Source organism: Nicotiana tabacum, chromosome 19, assembly GCF_000715075.1.
Source record: "Nicotiana tabacum cultivar K326 chromosome 19, ASM71507v2, whole genome shotgun sequence".
Taxonomy (NCBI): Eukaryota; Viridiplantae; Streptophyta; class Magnoliopsida; order Solanales; family Solanaceae; genus Nicotiana; species Nicotiana tabacum.
The window spans coordinates 80,426,534-80,446,864 of NC_134098.1; the positions used below are offsets into that span (position 1 = coordinate 80,426,534).

Consider the following 20,331-nt stretch of genomic DNA (forward strand, 5'->3'; position numbering starts at 1 on the left):
ATCAGAGCCTGATCCACAAGTTAAACTTTATGGGTTCAACCTTTAAGGTTTTTAATATTGAACCATTATATTTTTAAAATTATGGGTTCATATCTAATATTTTTACAATTTTAATGAAATTTTACACAAAAAATCTTTTACTCAGTATCGAAAATTATGAGTTCAATTGAATCCGTAAATAGCACACTACATCTGCCCCTCACAAGAATAATGGTACTATCTTTATTACTTTTTATTTGACACACTTTTCTTTTTGATTTGTTTTTTAAAAATTATACTTTCTTATCTGAAAACTTTTTCCTGAAATTTTTCACACATAAAAAAAAATGTTTAAGAATACAAGTTTTAAGAGTAATTTTTAAATGTCTCGGAAAAGTAAATACTCTCCCCCTCTCATAGGCTCACCTCTCCTATTCGGCTAACCTTTTCTCAAATTTATATATACCCCACTTTCCTTATACCTTTAACCTTCACGCATTCTTCCACATTCTCTCTCTCACCATACAAGAGAAGGAAAAAAGAAGAAAAAAGAAAGAATCCCATTTCTTCTATTCAAGAAGCTGTGCATTCATAGTACTTGAGGAGAAAGAAAGAGGGAGTTGGTTCAAGAGGACGTAACAAGGAAGGAACGAGTTAGGAAGCTACCTAATATTTTTCTAGTACAATTTTGAACCGCCTTTTGTTACTTTCCGCAAAGCAAAACAAAGGACAGTAGCATTTTAGCAGCTTTTGGAAGTCCCTTTTTTCTTACTCTTTTTGAAAAAAGGATCTCTATTATTAATGAATATTGCATTACCAGAAATGTTACACAGTATCACTGGCAATGGAGGAAATGGAAGCTCAGAAATGAGCGTGCTTGAACGACAACGAGCGAGAATGAAATGGCAGCAAGAACAGCTGCAGCAACAAGAAATGATGAGTTATTTTGATGGACAAAATGATCAACAACTGATGAATTTTTATTCTCAAACAGCTGGAGCTCAACAGTTTCATGGTCAGATCAACAATGTAAACGACGAGAGTCTTAATGAGCTTGTGACTCGGGCAATTAAACCGGACCCCTGTTTAGAGAACAATTGGACCATTGGTACTGATGGTTTAGGCTATGTTCCCACTGGGGTTGGATATGGAGGAACTACACCACAATTGGGATTGAATTATGCCATTTCCAGAACCACAAGTTGCCCACCTAACATGGCGGATAACGCTGTGTCTGATGGTAAAGCCAAAGAGAGTATGATGAGTTCTAATAGAGGAAGAGAGAGTTTCAAGAAGAGAAAAGCAGACAAGAATCAACATCTCAAGGTATGTTCAACTCCAACTGAAACTGTTCCTCTGCCCTGTCTATGTTTAGTCCCTGCATTTCAATGAGGTTGAGACACAATATAATTAAGTAATTAAAAGTTTGCTCTTTCTAAGAGTTTAAACTTACGCACGATGGTCACATAATTCAATAGTTGCAACTGTCCTGTAATCTAACAATTGGTGGACATTTTTCAGGAGCTTGCTGAAGAGGAAACCAAAGACAAGAAAATGAAAGAATGCATAGAGGAAGGAGATTCCAAGGTAACAACAGAGAAATACAACAACAGAAGGAGCACCAATAACAGTAACAACAGTAAGGAATCTTCTGAATCTTCAAAGGAGAAGTCCAAAATTACTGAAGATAAAAAGCCTGACTATATTCATGTCAGAGCACGTCGGGGTCAAGCCACTGATAGCCACAGTTTAGCTGAACGAGTGAGTTATAGATTTGGTCCAAGTGTTTTTTACTACAGATTAATATTTTAATCCAGTGCACAACTTAACCAGCAACTTAATTCATATTTTTGGCAGGTAAGAAGGGAAAAGATTAGTGAGAGAATGAGATTTCTACAAGATTTAGTACCAGGATGTAACAAGATCACAGGGAAAGCAGGAATGCTTGATGAAATAATCAATTATGTCCAGTCTCTCCAAAGACAAGTAGAGGTAAAAAAAAATCAAGAAAAATAGTGCCTTCCATATTTGCTATTGTTGCTAGAAATATTATGATTTGAGATTCTATATTTGATAATTCAATATCATGACAGTTCCTATCCATGAAACTGGCTGCTGTTAATCCAAGGCTTGATATCGAGATAGACAATTTCTTCAACAAAGATGTAAGGGAACATATCAAGAAATTATTTCGTTCTTAGCGTAAAAACATGTTCTTATTTCACATTTTATTTCTTCAGATATTTGCAACTAGCACGGCTAATTTTCCTACGGTGGGAGCTGGAACATCATCTGAAATGCTTAGTATGGCTCAACGCCAGTTCAATTCATTGCAGCAAATAGTGTCAAGTTCTGGATTCGAAATGGGTATTCTAAATCTTAGCGAAATGGCTCTACGTAGAACCACTAGCGCACCTGTATCAATCCCTGAAATATTTCTTGACTCATCCAATATCAATGTAATTATTCGAACCTATCTTAGTCAATAAACTGTTAATTTCCCTTTTTCTTTCAATTTGTTTAACGAAAGTACCATTCAAAAATACAGCAAGTTCAGAGCTTTCCAACTTGGGACACTGACTTAGATAACATGTATGCAATGGATCTTCAACAAGGAAGATCAGCACAGTTTCTTCCCCATCCGTCTACAGGTATGCACAAGTGACATGTCTAGTCGATATTTCTATCATGTCTATGATAATTCAACAAAAAAAGATTAAAAATCATTTAAAGTGGGTGATACTTTCCATGTTAGAGACTCAGAACCTATCATATTGCTTTGAGAACAGTTGGGACCTCTTTGATTTATACTCCTGTTGAAAAAGGTTGCTGATTAGGTATCTTCCCTTTTTTTCCTGTCTTCCACTTTAAATGATCAAAACTATGTTACTTTTGCACGGCAAAAAATTCCCAAAGTAGTTGATTGACAGGCAAGATGTAACTATCCAACACAAATGAACAGTTATTATTCAACTACATTATTAAGACTTACGAGTTCTGGGAGGGCCGTCTTTCCTTTTTTCTTTTTTTGACAATAGTAGTCTCTTGGCTACGTCCACCTCAACTATTCCACCAAGTATTGCCTACTCCCCAACTTAGTGTTCTTTCCGCTACTGAAATTTGAACCTTGGTCTCTCATAGGAGGGCCCTATGCCCATATCTTTCTCAGCTACAATACTTATCTGAAAAGGGACCGCGGTATCACTTACCGCAACACTTATCTTTAGTTTAACACTAGAACAATAGAAATTAGGCTTCTGTACAAGTGTTGAAGCTAAAAACTATTGATTGTTGTGCAGGTTTTGTTGAAGCTGGAAATGACCTGAAGATGGGAATGTGACCTTACAGTTCTAAACATTCAAGATCATTGAATGACTTCACCTCAGATGTCATGGATCCTGATTCTTTTTTCCAAGTACATAACATAGTATATTATGTATGTAAATGTTGCAGTTCAAGAGTATCAAAGCAATACTATGACACTGTTCACTGGAAACCTTATCTTCTCTAGCAATTAATCAAACTGCAATTGGAGCCAACTATGCCCAAGATATCCAGTATAAATTAGCTAAAAACAAAGTAGAAATCTGGCTAATTCTATATACATAAATCTAATTTTCATCTATATATAAAGGTAAACAAAAGCAACTACTGAAGAGAAAAATAAAAGAAAAGGCATCTCAACAGGAGCAAAATTTGTTCCTTTTTTTTTTTCTCTCTTTTGATAACCGAGAAATCCCCGTGATAACCGAGAAATCCCCGAAAGCTAGTGGCAAGCGCAAAATTTAGTCCACCTCAATAATTCATATTTTATAAATTAAAATCTTTAGTAATTTATAAAGTATTAATTAAGACAATTTGTGAGTACAATATCTATATTACCCAATAATCAATAGGTATTTAAGAGAATTCCTTTAGATTATATACCTACCAGATTTAAGAAAATGCATGATTAAGTTCTCATCATAAGATACATATGTTCTAATATTCTAAGATTAAGTTCTCTTCATAAGCTACCTATATTTATCTAATTTACGGTAACTTGATTTAATGATGAATGAAGCATTCATATAGCCAACCCGACTTGTTCGAGATTGAGGCATGGTTCTTGTTGCAGTATGGTAACTTATGGTTGTAATCAATCAAGATATCATATTAATTTTCCATTTTACTGTCAGTTGTAAAGTACAAATTAAAATCCATAAAATTTAATGGAAATCCATCATAATAAAGTTGTTAGTAAATATGCTTAGAAGCTGGTTGATTCTAATATATTAGGAAACACAATATTTTGTAGTTAGAGTAGTAGAGAAAATTCTATCCCAAAGATTGATTATTAAGGGTCATACTCATCAAGTGGCACAAGCTGATACTCTGTTGACTATAACCTGAGTGGTAATATTGAGCAGCCCATGAGAATACTAAAAGGAAGCAAACAAATAAACCATAGTGGCTAGCTTAGTTGCCTTTTGGACAGAATAAGACATGTCGATTAAGACCTGGAAAATTAATAAAGGGAGAAGCCTTTTTCTTTTTCAAAATAATTGGTGATGTTGAGACATCTGAATTAGATATTAGGATTCATGCTTTCTCCATAGAGAAAAAAACAGATTAGCGCCTAATCATATGGCAGCTCATGTTTTTGTCACACAATTAGAATAAATTTTGTAGATAGAACAACATTACATTTCACATCAGTCTTTAAATATTGTTTTAATCATTTGAACAAAGAAAGGAAAAAAGAGGGATAAGTAGCTTACGTGATTTATAAGGGACTAAAAGTTTGTTATAATCATATATCCAAATTCCACTGAGGGCAACATAGAGTAAATAACATACTGGTGGCTTTGAATTGGAAAAGATGGATTTTTGTGGATTATCATTAAGACATCAACCAAACTCATATTAGTGACTACTTGTCATGTAATCTAACTCAGTACTCCTTCCCTCCAGTGAGGGAGTATCTTTTTCCTTGTATTCTTTATTCTTTTTTTTTATGATTTCATTTTTCCTTTTTTTTTTTGTTTTTTTTTTTTTTGTGGGGGGGGGGGGGGGGGGTAACAAGCTTGCAAGAGTTCGTTATTGCTTTTCATCTCTCAGTCAGCACTATAGAATATATAGTTCCATTATGCTCTGGAGGGCATCTTTCCATTGTTAATGGTTCAAAGCAAACCAGATGCATTTATCCGAGTCTGGGCAGCACCACTATTGGGCCTAGTCTATGTCATCTTTTGCCTTTCACCATTATTTCTCTGTTCCAACATCTGCTTACCTTCATTTTCAATGAGCAAAGACGGACCTGGCCTCTTCTACAGACAAAACCTACAGGATTCTTCTTGTCGGAATAGATGCTGAAAGATGGTTTTGCTTGTTGTCTTTCTGGACCCACTAAGGTTACAAAGCAATTCCTTCAATATTAATCAAAATCTTCGTAATTATTGTTTCCTAAAAATCCAAGAAGGTTGTCGAAATATGTGGTGTGTAGTACAGCAACCTTGAGCCAACATTTCTACATAGCACTTTATGTTTATGACCTTTCCCAAGCTCTCAATTTCTTAAAGAATTCCTCTAGAATCCATGGACAACTGAAGAACTTGCATCTCTACGTTCAATAGCCTGGTACACGAAGCATCTCGCGTTCATGCAGGTGTAGGGAAAGGCCGCACCCTAAGGGACTGTGATGTAGCCAGTCTACCCTAATGCAATCGTCAGTGCTTGATTGCACGGCTCAAACCCGTGACCTATAGGTCACACGAAGATAACTTTACTGTTGGTCCAAGGCTCCCCTTCAATTACTCTATTTAATTCAGGTTCCTTCTGATTGAGCTAGACAAATAGATCTTATTTTATGTTTTCCTGCTTATATGATTCTTGCGGCAAGAAGTGATGCATTACATCTTTGTGACAGAAATTGTTAAAGTAAATCAGCACAAATGGTATGCCTTCTATCTCTTAGGAACAATGTTCAATGTGTAAATGGATGAGTTTTTTCACTGCGTTCAGCAACTATTCACAATATAAATTGGTATTATGTACAAACAAACTTAAATACTGAATACATAAAATAGACACAATTTAAAACAAGATAAAAATACTTTACATCAATGAAAACATAATATAAGCATAGGCATTTAAAGGAAGAACCTGCCACCAGTAATACAGCTGTTTCCACTGTCTCACACCAAGTAGCATTCCTTGGATGGGCACCACTTCAGATAAGTTTCTCAAACTTTGCAAGTCCCATTAAATTACAGATTCTTCCCTAGCCTCTGGTTTGGCAATAGATTGAACTAGTTTAGATTTTTGCAACTATTTGATTTCATAAAAGAAACATGGAACCAAAGCTAATGAACGTGATAGTGTAAAGTGTAAACATTATAGATTTTCCAGGAACTATTATTATGGGTGCTATCTTGCAGTTGTGTAAACAATACTCACCGACACTTCCTTGCATTACACTATGATCACGCTTGCATACACTGGGGAGAGAGAGCGAGAGACCTTTGGATTAAGCTACGTCCCCTGGTTCTACCACATCTGAAGGCTTCAACCTTTCTGCTTCCTTGTAAATAACCTTTCCGTCATCTCCTTCCACAATCCTGGCCACTGTCTTCACCTATTTCAACATGGATCCCAAAAGATTATTGAGTTTACTACGTTATCAATGCCTAGAGATTATACCGATGGAACCAAAACTATATTGATTACTGGTGTATATGAGGTCAAGCTCAATAAATCCAACAATAACATAAGTACTAACAAACTTCTACAGGATATTACCTTACATATCTTATTTCAAAGTTTAAAGGCTTTAAAGTGAAAAAAAGGGACAAGGGAATTGTGTTCAATAGTAGAAGTGGGAATACAGATGTTGCACTAGTTACATATGACAGGGGAATAACTAATACAGTTAGATACAAGCTTATTTATAAATAATAGTCACCACATGTGCTAGCAACTAAAACGTGCATACTTTCCAATCGTCAACAACAACAAACCCAGTGTAATCCCAATCGTCAACAAAAATATAAAAGAAAATGTAGAGAAAAACTCCTGATGATACTGTTGCATAACATAAAAACGGGCATAGAAATAGCGTATCATGCATGAAATAACTAAAAATTTAGAAAATTAACGATATGTGCATCATTCAGGCAACAGTTAGATAAATTTCTGGAAATCTTTAAGACCTTAGGACCACCTATCAGTCAGGGGCAGACACCTCAGTGGACTAGCATTGATTCTCAATGATAACAATGAACAACAAACTGAGAATTGCGACTTCTATAACTTCATCTTAATTATGCCCAACTGGACATTGCAAGTTCCACATTTTCATATGAAAATGCCTTCCTCCACAACTTTAGACTACACTGGATCCCCCCAAAAAAAGCCTAAGTGGAAAGGTGCATACCAAAGACAATAGTGCACTCTCTCAGCCTCAATTCGTCTACTTTCATCCATACTTATCGATTATAAGGATGTGCATCAACTCAATCAAGTTGTGCATTGATATAACACTTTATGCTGCAATACTTGTCTTAACCACCAAAAGAATAACTAATGACGGGTAAGCTTTCATTGCCATGATAGTATACAGGAACCAATCATAGAATGCCTTATTAAGAGAGAAGTTGCAAAGTAAAATTCACACGATTATACAACAGCATGTCCTTCAGGTTAACTATATATTAGCCACGTATCATAAACTATATTTGCTGCTTAAGTACCACATTCAAAGCGAAGAGTAACTCTTCATACATTCGAATATTGGTTCTTAGACATGTAAGGAATTGACTAACTGTGGGTGTAGTCAGTCGGTTAAGTTAACTAGATTTAGTTAGAATTAGTTATGATTCGTCTTTAGCATAAATAGCTGGATATTTGTTCATTGTAATTAGTTAGCTCGTTTGATCAATACACAGATACAGAACTTGCTTCCTCACGCTTCTCTCATTTTCTATTCTCAATGCTGTTCAATCGAGCTGCTCAGTTCATCAATTTGGTGAAAGTTAACAAGCAGTGGCGGAGCCACATTGAAGCAAGGGGTGTTTCGCCAGAAAATTACACTATTTTACTAGATACTTTTTTTTATTTTATGTATATTTACTATATGTTGACTCCCCTTGACTTTTTGATGTATCTAATTATTTATATTTTGATACCCTTGATGAAAATTCTGGATCCGTCACTGTTAACAAGACAAAACATTTATTTCTAAATGCTTAAATGATTACATCAGGCAAAAAGACAAGCGACAATCAGAATGACATTACTCAAATTTTGTAATAAAAGATTTTCCAACAATGTGTTTAACTTCTAGTATTAGTCGCCAGCAAGGGAGAAAAGGATCGCAGGTGAGTAGGAAATTCCACCCCTTTGATAAAATTGCCGATCAAACTAATAAAATATCCTTAAAAAGCCAAAATATGGCCTTGAATGCTGCAAACACAAATTATGGTGGTCTAGCTGAATAGATATTATATTAAATAGCAGAAAAAGCTTGCACCAGATTGTGAAAATGTCATACATGAGATCTCATGGCAGCTACTCAAATTCTGGATTTATGAAAAGTATAAACCAAAAACAGTGAGCAACAGGTTGGGTACCTAACTAGTAATTGCCCCTACATCAACTCGTACTTATACATTCTAATTTTTATAAATTTATCCTTTGCTAAAGCTCCAAAGTAGATGAAAACCAACTCTCTCACACTCAGCCTAATTAATGGTAGATGCTATGTAAAATTACATGCACATTAGACAAACTCATCAAACCATTTGAATCATGGTTTTAGTAAGCAGAATAAAGCTCTGTATGAGGAGAGTAAAGCTATGTATGAGGAACTAAAGGTAAGACCACGAAACAAAATTCAATTGAAACATATCAAAGTTCAGTCCTGATAATCATTCATGTACATTTCCTCCAATAAATTATTCCTTACTCATCGAACCAGAAAAGGAACCATTGTTTCTTATCCTAATTGCCAACGGTCCTTGAAGGTTCATTTTTTTTAAAAAACTCAGCATATATCTTCCATGATGCGCAAAAAAGATGACTTATCTTTAATCTAGTGAGAGCCTTTAAATGTGAAGTAGTTCAATTTTTGCCAGCTAATACTATCGCAATATGTAACCATGCCTTAGTCATTACAACCATGATTTATAAGAGAAGTATACCAATTTAAAATTCGCATGAGAAATGCATGTCTAGGATGATTAAAGTTTTTGACTAATTGCAAATATTAATTTTCAATAGTATTATGCTAATCATTTTTTATCATATATGACCATAAAATCAATACCAGATTAGATAAAACTTAACATAGGCCGGGGTGTTATTGGTAACAAATCTTAATCCAATTAAAAACCAAATTAAGTGGTAATATTTTAATAATACTGTACATGCAGATTTTAATATATTAATCTAACATCAGATAATAAATAACGCAAAGATTATTAATCACAGCTTAATTCTTAAAGCAACAAAAAAAAAACAGAGAGAAAATACTGACCAGAGCAACCTCTAAAGCTTCGACAGCAAGCTTCTCCATGAGTGCCTGTGTACTCTCATAGACAATCTCATTTCTCAGACCTAAAAAAATTAGAACAATTTGAGCTGTAGAATACTGGTTCAAAGGGAAATTAAGGATGTGGATATAACAGAAGACGGCGCGAACGAGATGAAGTGTATCGACGAGACGGCAAAGGTGAGCCCAATCAAAAGCGTGTTTGCTGTTAAGACCGTGAATCTATTGTAATGAGTATATCTCGGTCACGTCGTTGTTCAGCCGGTTTCTCTTTCGAGTTCCGGCTCCGGCACTAGGGGTATGATGACAGGAAACTTCACTTCTCTCCAATTGTACTCTTCTTCTTCTTCCATAACCGTTTACATGACTTTGTTGCATCTTCAGTTTTGCAATTTGTGTCAGATCGTGTTTGGATTGTTCCATTTTTGCCAATTCGAATACGGAATATGTATATACTCTTTCATTCTCAGTTTAGCTGAACCTATTTTACGGATAATCGCTTAATGCATGAATATTTTGATATATATTCCTCACATTTTGTTCATTTCTTAAACGATTTGAGATGCTTAATATGATTATTTATGTTAAATTTTGGTATTTCTATGGGTAGGAATCATTAGTATGTAATTTGGGACGAAAGGGCGCGAATTGGAGCGAAATCGAAATAAAAAGGCAAAAAATAAAATTTAAGGGCCACAGCAAGCGTGGGGCGCTGGTTGTGGCGCAATTTACAGCAGCTAAAATATTTGAGCGCCAGGGCCAGTCGCTGCCCTGAACGCTAAAAAACGTGAACATATCCTATTTCGACCGGGACTCGATTATTTCGACCCCAAGATACCTCCAACTCATATAAAAGCCAACCTAAACCTATTTTAAAGAGAGGAGGACGTTTTTGAGAGGAAAACACAAGCACAGAGCCGCCGTGGAGGCCGAAATTCATCAAGTTCCATCTTTCTCCCACCAAACTTAGTAATTTTTATGTTTCTTTGTATGATTTGTTGTTTGGCTACCATATCTATGTGGAGCTAAACTTCACGTTCTAGGGTTGTGGTTCTTTCATGACTATTGTTATTCGGATATTGATTTTGCCTTTTTGATTTATTATATTAGTTTATTTATTCAATCTTGCGCTTAATTATTTAATTGCTTGATCATCAATTGAATACTATTTACGAATCTAGAATTGAACTCGAAAGTTGGAATTCTAGATTGCATATAGGATTCAGTAGAGCAAGTTCTTGAACTCGGGCATCGGGGAACGGATTCGTGGTTAGGATAGAGATATACCTAATTGGTTTGCTTGGTTGATTTACAGGAATTATAAATGCGTTCTTGTTGATTCTAACTCCATAGACATATAGGCGTTAGGTTAGCTTGAATAGGTGAGCAAGAACTCGACAGATTCTTATGAGCAATATTAACCATGTCTACCAATAAGCTAGATAAATTAGTCGGTCAATTCAATTAAAGAATACAATAGGATTGTTAGATAGCCCATAACCCTATATCATTTTCATTACATTGATATCATAAAAATCTGCTCTTTCTCTGTTCAAAGTTCATTATTTATATTTTTTTATTTAATTAGTTTAGAATTAAATATTTTTAAGTTTAATTCTTGTATAGATAATTAGGATAGTCTAATTTAGTTAATAGTTAATCACAAGTTCTCGTGGGTTCAACATCCGACTTTTAGTCACTTTATTACTTGACGACCGCATATACTTGCGTGTGCGTTAGGCCGCAACAAGTTTTTGGCAACTTTTGAACTTCCCTTTTGCTTTGCATCTTTTGAAATTCCTTTTGCTTTGTCTCTTTCTTTTGGACTATTTTTCCTATGACTGTTGTTGTGTGTTGTGATACTAATATTGTCTCATTTTTATCTTTTTGTCCTTTTGTCTTTTTGTTTTTTGAGCCGAGGGTCATTCAGAAATATCCTCTCTACTCCTTTGGATTAGGGGTAAGGTCAGCATACACACTACCCTCCCCAGACCCCATTAATGGGATTTTACTGGATTGTTGTTGTTGTTGTTGTTGTTGTATACTTTGTATAGCTATAAATCACTAAATAAAGATAAATTATTTTCAAATAAGTAAATGGTTCATTCTTTTTTGCACGATCTAAAGAGGAAATAAATTCACATAAATTGAAATGGAGAGAGTATGTGTTTGGTAAGAAGGAAAATAAAAAATATTTTTTAATTTTCTCATGTTTGATTGGGTTAAATATTTTAGAAAATATTTCCTCGTCAACTCATTTTTTTTTCAATTGGAGAAAAATATTTTCCCTATCTAGAGAAGAAAAAATATTTTTCAAAACTCATTTTTAACCTTCCTCACCCTATCACTCATCCCCAACCCACCCCGCCCCCACCAACCCACCCCATTCCAAATCTCACCCCTCCCCCCACCCCAAACCTCCATCCAAAATAGAAATATTATTAATGATATATTTTTATGTTATAGATAGAATACTTTTTTTATTTCAACAAATGCGTATTTTTCTTTTCATGATATAAAAAATAATTTATTTTAACAAAAAAATATTTTCTTTTCTTGAGCCCGGGTACTCCATCTACCAAAAAAAATGATTGAAATAGAATAAAAAATAAGAAAAAAATTTTTCTTTCATTTTAACAAAATAATGTAGTAAAAAGTATTTTCTTTCACTTCAACAAAAAAAAAAGTTTGTTTTCATGACGTAGCAAAAGTATTTTCTTTCATTTCAACAAAATGAATATTTTCTTTTCATGATATAGAAAAAATATTTTCTTTTATTTCAACAAAATAAGTAATTTATTTTCATGTTGTAAAAAGAGTACTTTATTTTTTAACAAAAAAAGAGTATTTTCTTTTCAGTTAAGGAGTACATATTTCAATATTATTTTTGCGTAAAAAGTAATGTATCACATTAGTTCCTTTGAGTTTGTGTGAATTTTTAGAAGAATAATTAAATTTTTGAACAAAAATAGAGTTCTGAAAATGTTGGGTATTTATAGGGGATGGGAGGAGAGCACAAGAAACATGGGGACTTGGGAAAGGAGTTGAGTGAGGAAAGTAACATAAAAAAAAAGTTTTCAAAAAAATATTTTCTAGTCTCTAACCAAATATTAGAAAAAAAATTTCGAAATTTTTTTTTTACTTACCAACCAAACAAAGGAAAATAAGTCATAAAAACACTCATCTTCTAGGAAACATTTTCCTCCTACCAAACACACGCAAAGTAATCACATTTTAAAAGGAAGGCATAGCCGGCATATTTGAATTTCCGCGGTGTTGAATTAAAAGGTTGCGCCATTGCGAAAGCTGGATGGTGCCCGGGTTTTATTACTCCCTTTTAGTTCCAAAGTGAAGGGTTTAAGAAAGAAATAAATTCTTTTAAAATTTGTGATAATAAATATTTATATGGTTATAATATTTTTAAAATTTTATTATGTGATTATAAAAACCTATCATTTTAGAGTAAAATAAAAATGTTAAGTTAGTGTTTTCAAATTTTGAAGATTAATATTCTCTTCTGACGGACTAAAAAGAAAATATTGCTACATAAATAAAATAAAAAAATATTATTTTTAATACTTTTCCTTCACTTTTCTCATTAAAAATTAACAGAGCACTTTAATTTATCTGTTGTTACTTTTTTTTTAAAATTGCGATGATATATATAACAACTAAAAATACATTAATTTATAATTAAATAAGATATTAACACTCAAGACGAGAAAAGATGAATTGAAATTTCCGCAGATAAAAAATGTTAAAGTAATTTCTTCTAATCTCTTATCGACTATTCCTTAGCAAGAACTCCCCCTTGCAATCTTCTTGGTATTTTTGGTATAAAAAGAAGAAAGAAAACAATTTTCCTGAACTGATCAGGTAGACTCTTGAGACTATTTTTTCAGGAAACTATATTTCAATATCAAATTCATGATGATTCCCGCATTAAAATAAGACTTTAGAATGTTAAAAAGATTATCCAATTAACTTACGAATGCAATACTAAAGAACATCATTATACTTGAGAAGGTTAGTATTAACCAATTAAATTTACCATTACATTTGATTAAACAGAACAACACTAATGGAAGGAAAAAATGAGACACCAACAATTCCGTGATTTAACCAATTATGCCTATGTCTACAAGTAAGAAGAAAATAATTCCCAATATAAACGACGACATTAATCCATAATCGTAATTCACTGAGCCACTTCATGAGTAGGAAAGAAATTTCTTGAGATAATTATTGTAAGAGCAAGGTCGCTCCAACTGAACTAGATGTCCTGCCTCTTTTATGTACTCGATTGTCCCATTTTCTCCCAACTTCCTGCACTCATTATTTTATCCAAAATTAGATAATTCGATAGATTTGATCAATAACAGCATAAATTTTGAATTCCAAAATTGCTCTTCAGCAGCTAGAACATAGCTAGCTGCCAAAGCTAGGAACTTACTGTTTCATGTTATCAGACACTGCCATATTAAAAATCTTGTCGTCGTCACCACATAAAAGGTAAATCCTCTGTTGTGAAAGATTAAACAAAGATATTTAGTAAAGTACTACCCAAGTTTACTTTTTATTTTTCCTTTTCTTTTGGGGCATGTTTTTATCGTTTTTTTTTTCCTCCCTTAAAATATCCTTCAATTCCCTTTATTAAGCAATTGGCTAAGAACTGATATTTTATTTATTCGGTATGAGATTGACTTATGATTTTTGGGTAATTTACCTACATTCAAGAAGTTTTGTTCAGTAACAAGAACAAGAGGAAGTGAAGGTTGGAAATACCTGGGAGTAGTTTGGGATAATAGTTGCGTCTTTGTCACTGATTACTAAAGCGTCAAGAAGTTCGGCTTTCTCCTTTCTGTTGGCAAACATAACCTGCTTTTATAGTGTTTTGTTATTAAAATCATGGTATAAAAATGCAAATGTAGTTTATAAACACTGATAATATAAAGAATTTGTACACAAGAACAACATTCTTTAACTGGTAAATTTATAGCTAGCAGAATATTAATAACTTTAAAGTTTATCAATTACCAAATTAAGTTTATCAATAATATAATTACCTGCTATGAGAGGCGGATCCACCTCACAAATTATGGTGCACTTGCACTTGGAGCTATAAGTTAGATTTTTAATATAATTTTCTGAAAATTTTGTTGTATAGTGCAGTGTGAACCCATGGTCAAAAGTGGGCGTTGGATCCCCAGGTTTCACACCATATGGCCACATATTCTATTTTTATTTTGAGCTAATCTTTTCTTCTCTTTCTCTTACCCTTTCTTTTCATTTCTCTTTTCCCTTTGACTTCATCCAATTTGATAAATTCTCTTCATGGTAAATACTAAATACTAATAGATTAAGAGTTCTGATATTAGCTATTGATTATTTTTAGTTGAGATTTGTTTTATCTTGAACTACTCTAACTTTGTTTTACAATAAATAATTTATGTGACTAAATGATTAGTTACGCAGTACATGATAAAACTTGCTTCATATTTTTTTATTCCAATCAAATTTTTGAAGTTTTGTCTTCAATTTTTAAATAAGTAAAATACTTTTTTTTGGTAAGCAAATACAAAGAATTAGCCATATGCTCTTAAGGCTTTTTGATATCTCTGTGTTTCTTTTTGAATAAAAACATGCGAAAGTTTAATTTTTTACGGCATAACTTTGTCATTAACATTCTACGTACCTTAACTTCCTCTTTGCTTTGACACAGTAAGAACCAAATCAATTTAAGACCATATTATTCAATAATTGTATATAATGTTAGTGATATAAAATAAAAATTATGATTTATCAAGTATGAAGTTTATCTATTTAGATAATGTGCAAAATTGATTAGTTGTAAAACACTATGACAAGTATCAACTTTAGTCAAAGTTAATGGTGCATCCATGATATTAAAATTCTGAATCCGTTTCTGCCTGCTATTATATGTCACCATAATTTGAGTGTAAAAGAAATTTATATGCACTCTTCCAAATGGAAATGTCAAAAAATATATAATATCTGAGATATATAGTAACACTATATCCGCGGTAAAAACTTACTTGCGAATAGTGTTTACATCAACTCATATCCAACATTTTTTCGTCTTTCTTAAGTTTTCTATCCTTATTTTAATAGTCTTTTTTACATGTTGATGAGACGCAATAATTTTTCCATTCAGTTACTTTTATGTTTTGGTTGGTTCATGTATCTCTAACGATGAATCAAAAAAATGCCAAAAGATATATAGTGCCTGATTTAAGAGATGTCCTTAGTACTTTATACACCAAATAAAGTTATTTGTCCACTTTTGACATTTTTTTTGGGACGTCAACTTTGACTAGACTCTTAAATCTTTCTTTTGGGGCTGCTTTTACCACTTCCCCTCGCCTCAACAGTTACATGCATGTCATTGATCATCCAATAGATTCAGGTATCTTAGCACAATTTTTACAATAATGTAGTTCATTTTTTGAGATGTATATTATTAAGTAATTAAAAGTATATCAACTTAATTTTTTAAACGAGCAGGTCACATTATTCCACGTGGTATCAACACTACAGAGATTTTAAATTTAAGTCTCAATAAATAAAATGATCACACAATTCAATATAATTAATAGATAGAATATGACTTGTAATAAGTTAAAGAGGAACAACGTACCTCAAGAAAATCTTTGTAGAAAAATTCAGGCAACCATGGCAACTTATGAGAACCAATAGATAGAAGCACTTTAACTCCAGAGACAGTTTTGGGCAAAAGAAAATCAGGCCAACTTGTGAACCCAATATTCTCCAACGATGCATTGCTAATAGACTCAGTCAACTCAATAACCGTACTTGACATAACCATAGATTCAACCATGTGAGGATACAATTGAGCCAACTTGAACCCAACCATTCCTCCGTAACTAAGTCCAACTAGAGAAAACTTTTCCACTCCAAGCTTCATCATTCCCTTTGCTAAACAATCTGCCTATAATATAATTTCATGTGTTTGTCCAATGATAAAGAAAATTAAAAAAACGACTGCAATTTAAATTTCAGATGAAATAATCACGCAATTTAATACCTGAAAACTCGTTGACCTTTCGGGACGATCAGTGAAGGAATCTCCAAAGAAAAGTAGGTCAGGGACGTAGATAGCAAAATCAGCACCTGAAATTCTTAAGGAAAGCACTTGAAAAAGCCAAGTCAAAATTCCATTGGAAACAAATCCATGAACAAATACAACAGCAGGCTTAGGTGTAGAATTAGGTAATTTGTTGTTTGGGTTATGGTAATGAATGGTTTCAGTTGGAACCCAAAAATGCATGATAGTTCCTCGTTCTATTTCCACTATTTGGGATGTCATTCCAATAGCTTTCAATACACCATGAATTATTGGTTTTATCACTGCAAATACATTTCCCATTTTCTCAAACTCTTAATTTCTCCCTTTCTCTAGAGGAATTATTCTTAAGATGATAGCTGTGAGAAATTATATATACTACTATATCTGTAATACAGTACAGGCTAGGCTGGCTAGAGATGATATTGTACACGTATTCTTGGCGGCAAGCTGACAGAGTCTTATCTTTTTATGTTTATTGCTCTATTATACAGTCCGTCATCTTTATAACAACATCCTTATATAACAGCACTTCACTATAAAAGTTAAATTTTTTTGGAACCAAATTTCATTTTCTGTTATAATATATGTTTTCAATAACAGCAATTCGCTATAACATCCATAAATATTTGGAACAAACGAATCTGTTATAGAGAGGTTCGACTGTATTATTCTAACACATTCTTCACGAGGGTTGACCTACTTTATTCAAATTAAATTTATTATTCTATTATATGGCGATCCTTCATCAGATCTGAAATTATTAATATAAAAAAGAACTTTGACAGATACGAAAATATCCCATGAAACTCGCACATACTTGTAACAAATTGAAAAGTTTAAAATTAAAAAATTGTATTTATGAAATGAAACTGAGAGAAGTACTATTTAGCTAGAATCGATCAGAGGAACATCCAATATTTGAATTTATGAGTTCTAAAACTAAAAAGATAACTTACTTAATTATGGATAAATTATTCATATATATTCAGTAAATTTTTTAACACAAATATAAAATAATGGCCAAAACTAATAATTTCTGTAAACTCTTAGCTAAAACTCTAGCTTGGCTAAGGGGAGGAGAAATATCATATAACGGTACTCCATATCCCATCAAATGATGGTAGATAAGTACTGAAGAACTACTTTTGAACCCTCTGACAAAGAGATTTTATTTGTATCACTACAAAAAAAAGAGGCTCATTTTTGTGTGTGTGTGTGTGTGGTGTTTGGTCGATTTGTGGTGGTTTTCGACCTCCACAAAATTAATTGTGACGGTTTAAAAAAATACCACAGTTATGTTCGCTACGAGCATTTACGCGCAGTTTTCTAAAACCTCCATAACGATTGCCACAAAATAAAATTTGAATTTGTGACGATTTCTCCAGGCAAGTAAGGACAGTTTGTAACCCCTATAATATGATATCAGTCTTTTAAAAAAGAAAATTGTGGGGATTTATAACCCCCACAATTTGAACTCAATGGTTAAAAACAGCATTTAATAGTGACAGTTATAAATGCTAAAATACCTATTTCAAAATTTTAATTCTAGGATTCAATGATAATATTACTAAATAACTCATACAACATAAATCAAATTCCTTTAAAAATATCTAGTGTAACAAACATTACGAATTCGAATTCATATCAAACTAAAGTCATACAAACAAATTAATTATAACTTTGTTTACCCATAAAACGATACAGTTGAATTTGTTCGTCATTTCTAGACAAGTGAATTAATTTGATCCAAAAAGTAACGAAATAACTGATGAAATATAAAATACTTAGCCTTAGAATGCAGATGGAACGACAGAGCTGATGAGTCCGGGAACAGGATTCTCGGGCACAACAATGATAAGATCAAAAGCGATGAGAATAAAATTATATTAAAATACTGTATAGAATGTAGTATAAGTTAACCAGAAAATTCATCTCCTTACAATGATAACTGAGCTCCCTATTTATAGCTATGTATTGGGAAAGGAAGTCCTAGGATGATGCCTTCTTTAATGTCAATTATGAGGGCCATTGATCAAGATGTAACGTTGGACATAAATGCTAAATTCCTTGTAACGGACCATCATCCTTAATGGTGTAAAATATTTTGTATTAAATGTTACCGGGCGCAAAGCATTTAATACTCCATTTATAATCGTTATTCCTTCCGGTGACAAGCGGAACAACTATGTTCGATGGCCATCCCCATCTTGTGTTCCATGTGTCCTTCCTTTAAGCGTCCACGTGTCATGTCATATTTTTTCTTATACAGATAGCCCCCCTGCTTTCCGGTGACACAATCTTGAGTTACCAGGAAGTTGGTAGAAAGCAACTTTTTGGCTGGAATTACTATAACTCCCTTTGAAGTTCTCTGACAGTTGATTAGACGCACATCTCTCCGCATTTAATGTCCCAAACACGCGTCATTCTATGATTCAACACAGCTTTTACCGATTATCGAGGTAATCATAGTCATGAATTTAGCCACCTAAATTTTACTTATACACACCATCCTTCTCTTATGTATTTCATAATCTCTCAAACTTCTAATTTGCAACTTTTCTCTGATCTTCTTCGAACCAGAAATTTTCCTTCCTTCTATTCTAATGGCTTTCTCTTCAAAACGTTCTAGTTCTTCAAAGGGTAAGAAAAAAATTGAGGATTCCATTCCTCCAACAGTGGGTTCCATCATCCCAAGAAGGCTTAGTACTTCGAAGGATTTTGAAGAAAAATTTCCTGCTGCTAACCCTCGCACATGGGCTGTTAGTAGGTACTCTTCTTCTATTCTCCCTTCTAGTATTCCTGTTGTGTAGAAGGACTGCCGCTGTCATGAGTTGGATATCATTGCTCCTGACCTATCGGAGCGAGTGACCCTTCCCATGGAAGGATTTACATATTGTTTCACGTATCCCTTTACTTTTGGTGCATTTTCTTTGAGCGGAGAGCTTGATTCCGTGATTACGGGGTTTTGCCTTCGCTACCAAGTGTGTTTGGCATAGTTAAGTCCTTCAGTGTGGAGGACGGTCGCCTGCCTTCGGCGTTTGTGCCTAGAAACAGGAGATGAGTTAACCCTAACTCATATGATGAATCTTTATTCCCCCAAAATCTTCCGCGGGGAATGATAAACCTTTGCAAGCGTGGCCATCATGCTTTGTTGTCTAGCATGGACGACGACAATGACCGTGGGTGGATGGAACGGTTTGTTGCAGTTGCCACCAGTGACATTATTCCAGCAACAACTTCATCCTTTCCAGTTACTTGGAACCACTCTCGTAAGTTTTCTTTTATACACCTTTTCTTACTAGATATCCTTTCATGCTTGTATTGATCCTTCAATCTTCCTAAGTTTCAGCGACTCGATGGATCCCACCGATGGTAGAGGGCTTGGACCGGTGGGTTCAGAAGATCTTGGACATCGCAACGCCCAAAACTCGTTTGTGGAAAGAGCTGTCCATTAAATACGAGCGGAAGGCCAAAAATCATGGTAACTTTAATTTACCTCATTTCCACTTTTTGTATATGAAAAACTTGGTTGAACCTTTCTGACATGTTCACGAAATTAGGTCTACCTGCGGGCTCAGTTGATGTCCCCGAGGAAGATGTTTTGGCTGACCCTGCTGATGCAGCGAGGCTGCTTCAGGAGACACTTACTCGAACAGGCGTCTCTAGGCCTGCTTCGGGCGCAAACGTTTCTTCACGGAGTCCCCGGCTAGAGAAC

General features: G+C 33.9%; 2 protein-coding genes and 1 long non-coding RNA gene across 4 annotated transcripts; 1 reads left to right on the top strand and 2 right to left on the bottom strand.

Moving 5' to 3' along the window:
* Nucleotides 1-444: 444 nt before the first annotated feature.
* On the top strand, nucleotides 445-3,518 carry LOC107766787 (uncharacterized). The gene is made up of 7 exons (XM_016585635.2): nucleotides 445-1,305; nucleotides 1,501-1,740; nucleotides 1,837-1,971; nucleotides 2,073-2,144; nucleotides 2,220-2,438; nucleotides 2,528-2,630; nucleotides 3,279-3,518. The coding sequence occupies exons 1-7, from the start codon at nucleotides 781-783 to the stop codon at nucleotides 3,317-3,319; spliced, it is 1,335 nt and encodes a 444-aa protein (XP_016441121.1). The 5' UTR covers nucleotides 445-780; the 3' UTR covers nucleotides 3,320-3,518.
* A 1,521-nt stretch (nucleotides 3,519-5,039) lies between these two features.
* LOC107766788 (uncharacterized) lies at nucleotides 5,040-10,049 on the bottom strand. Its single transcript, XR_001643783.2, has 3 exons — nucleotides 9,494-10,049; nucleotides 6,418-6,595; nucleotides 5,040-6,248 (listed from the first exon to the last, which is right to left on the bottom strand). It is a non-coding gene; the product is annotated as an uncharacterized LOC107766788 (long non-coding RNA).
* Nucleotides 10,050-13,500: 3,451 nt separating this feature from the next.
* On the bottom strand, nucleotides 13,501-16,976 carry LOC107766789 (uncharacterized). Of its 2 annotated transcripts, XM_016585637.2 has the most exons (5): nucleotides 16,575-16,974; nucleotides 16,167-16,478; nucleotides 14,294-14,386; nucleotides 13,962-14,029; nucleotides 13,501-13,834 (listed from the first exon to the last, which is right to left on the bottom strand). In XM_016585637.2, exons 1-5 carry the CDS (start codon nucleotides 16,914-16,916, stop codon nucleotides 13,720-13,722), a joined length of 930 nt encoding a protein of 309 aa, XP_016441123.1. In that variant the 5' UTR covers nucleotides 16,917-16,974; the 3' UTR covers nucleotides 13,501-13,719. The 2 variants fall into 2 exon arrangements, with proteins under 2 accessions (XP_016441123.1, XP_016441124.1); XM_016585638.2 differs by lacking the exon at nucleotides 13,962-14,029 and having other exon boundaries at nucleotides 16,575-16,976.
* Nucleotides 16,977-20,331: the final 3,355 nt, after the last annotated feature.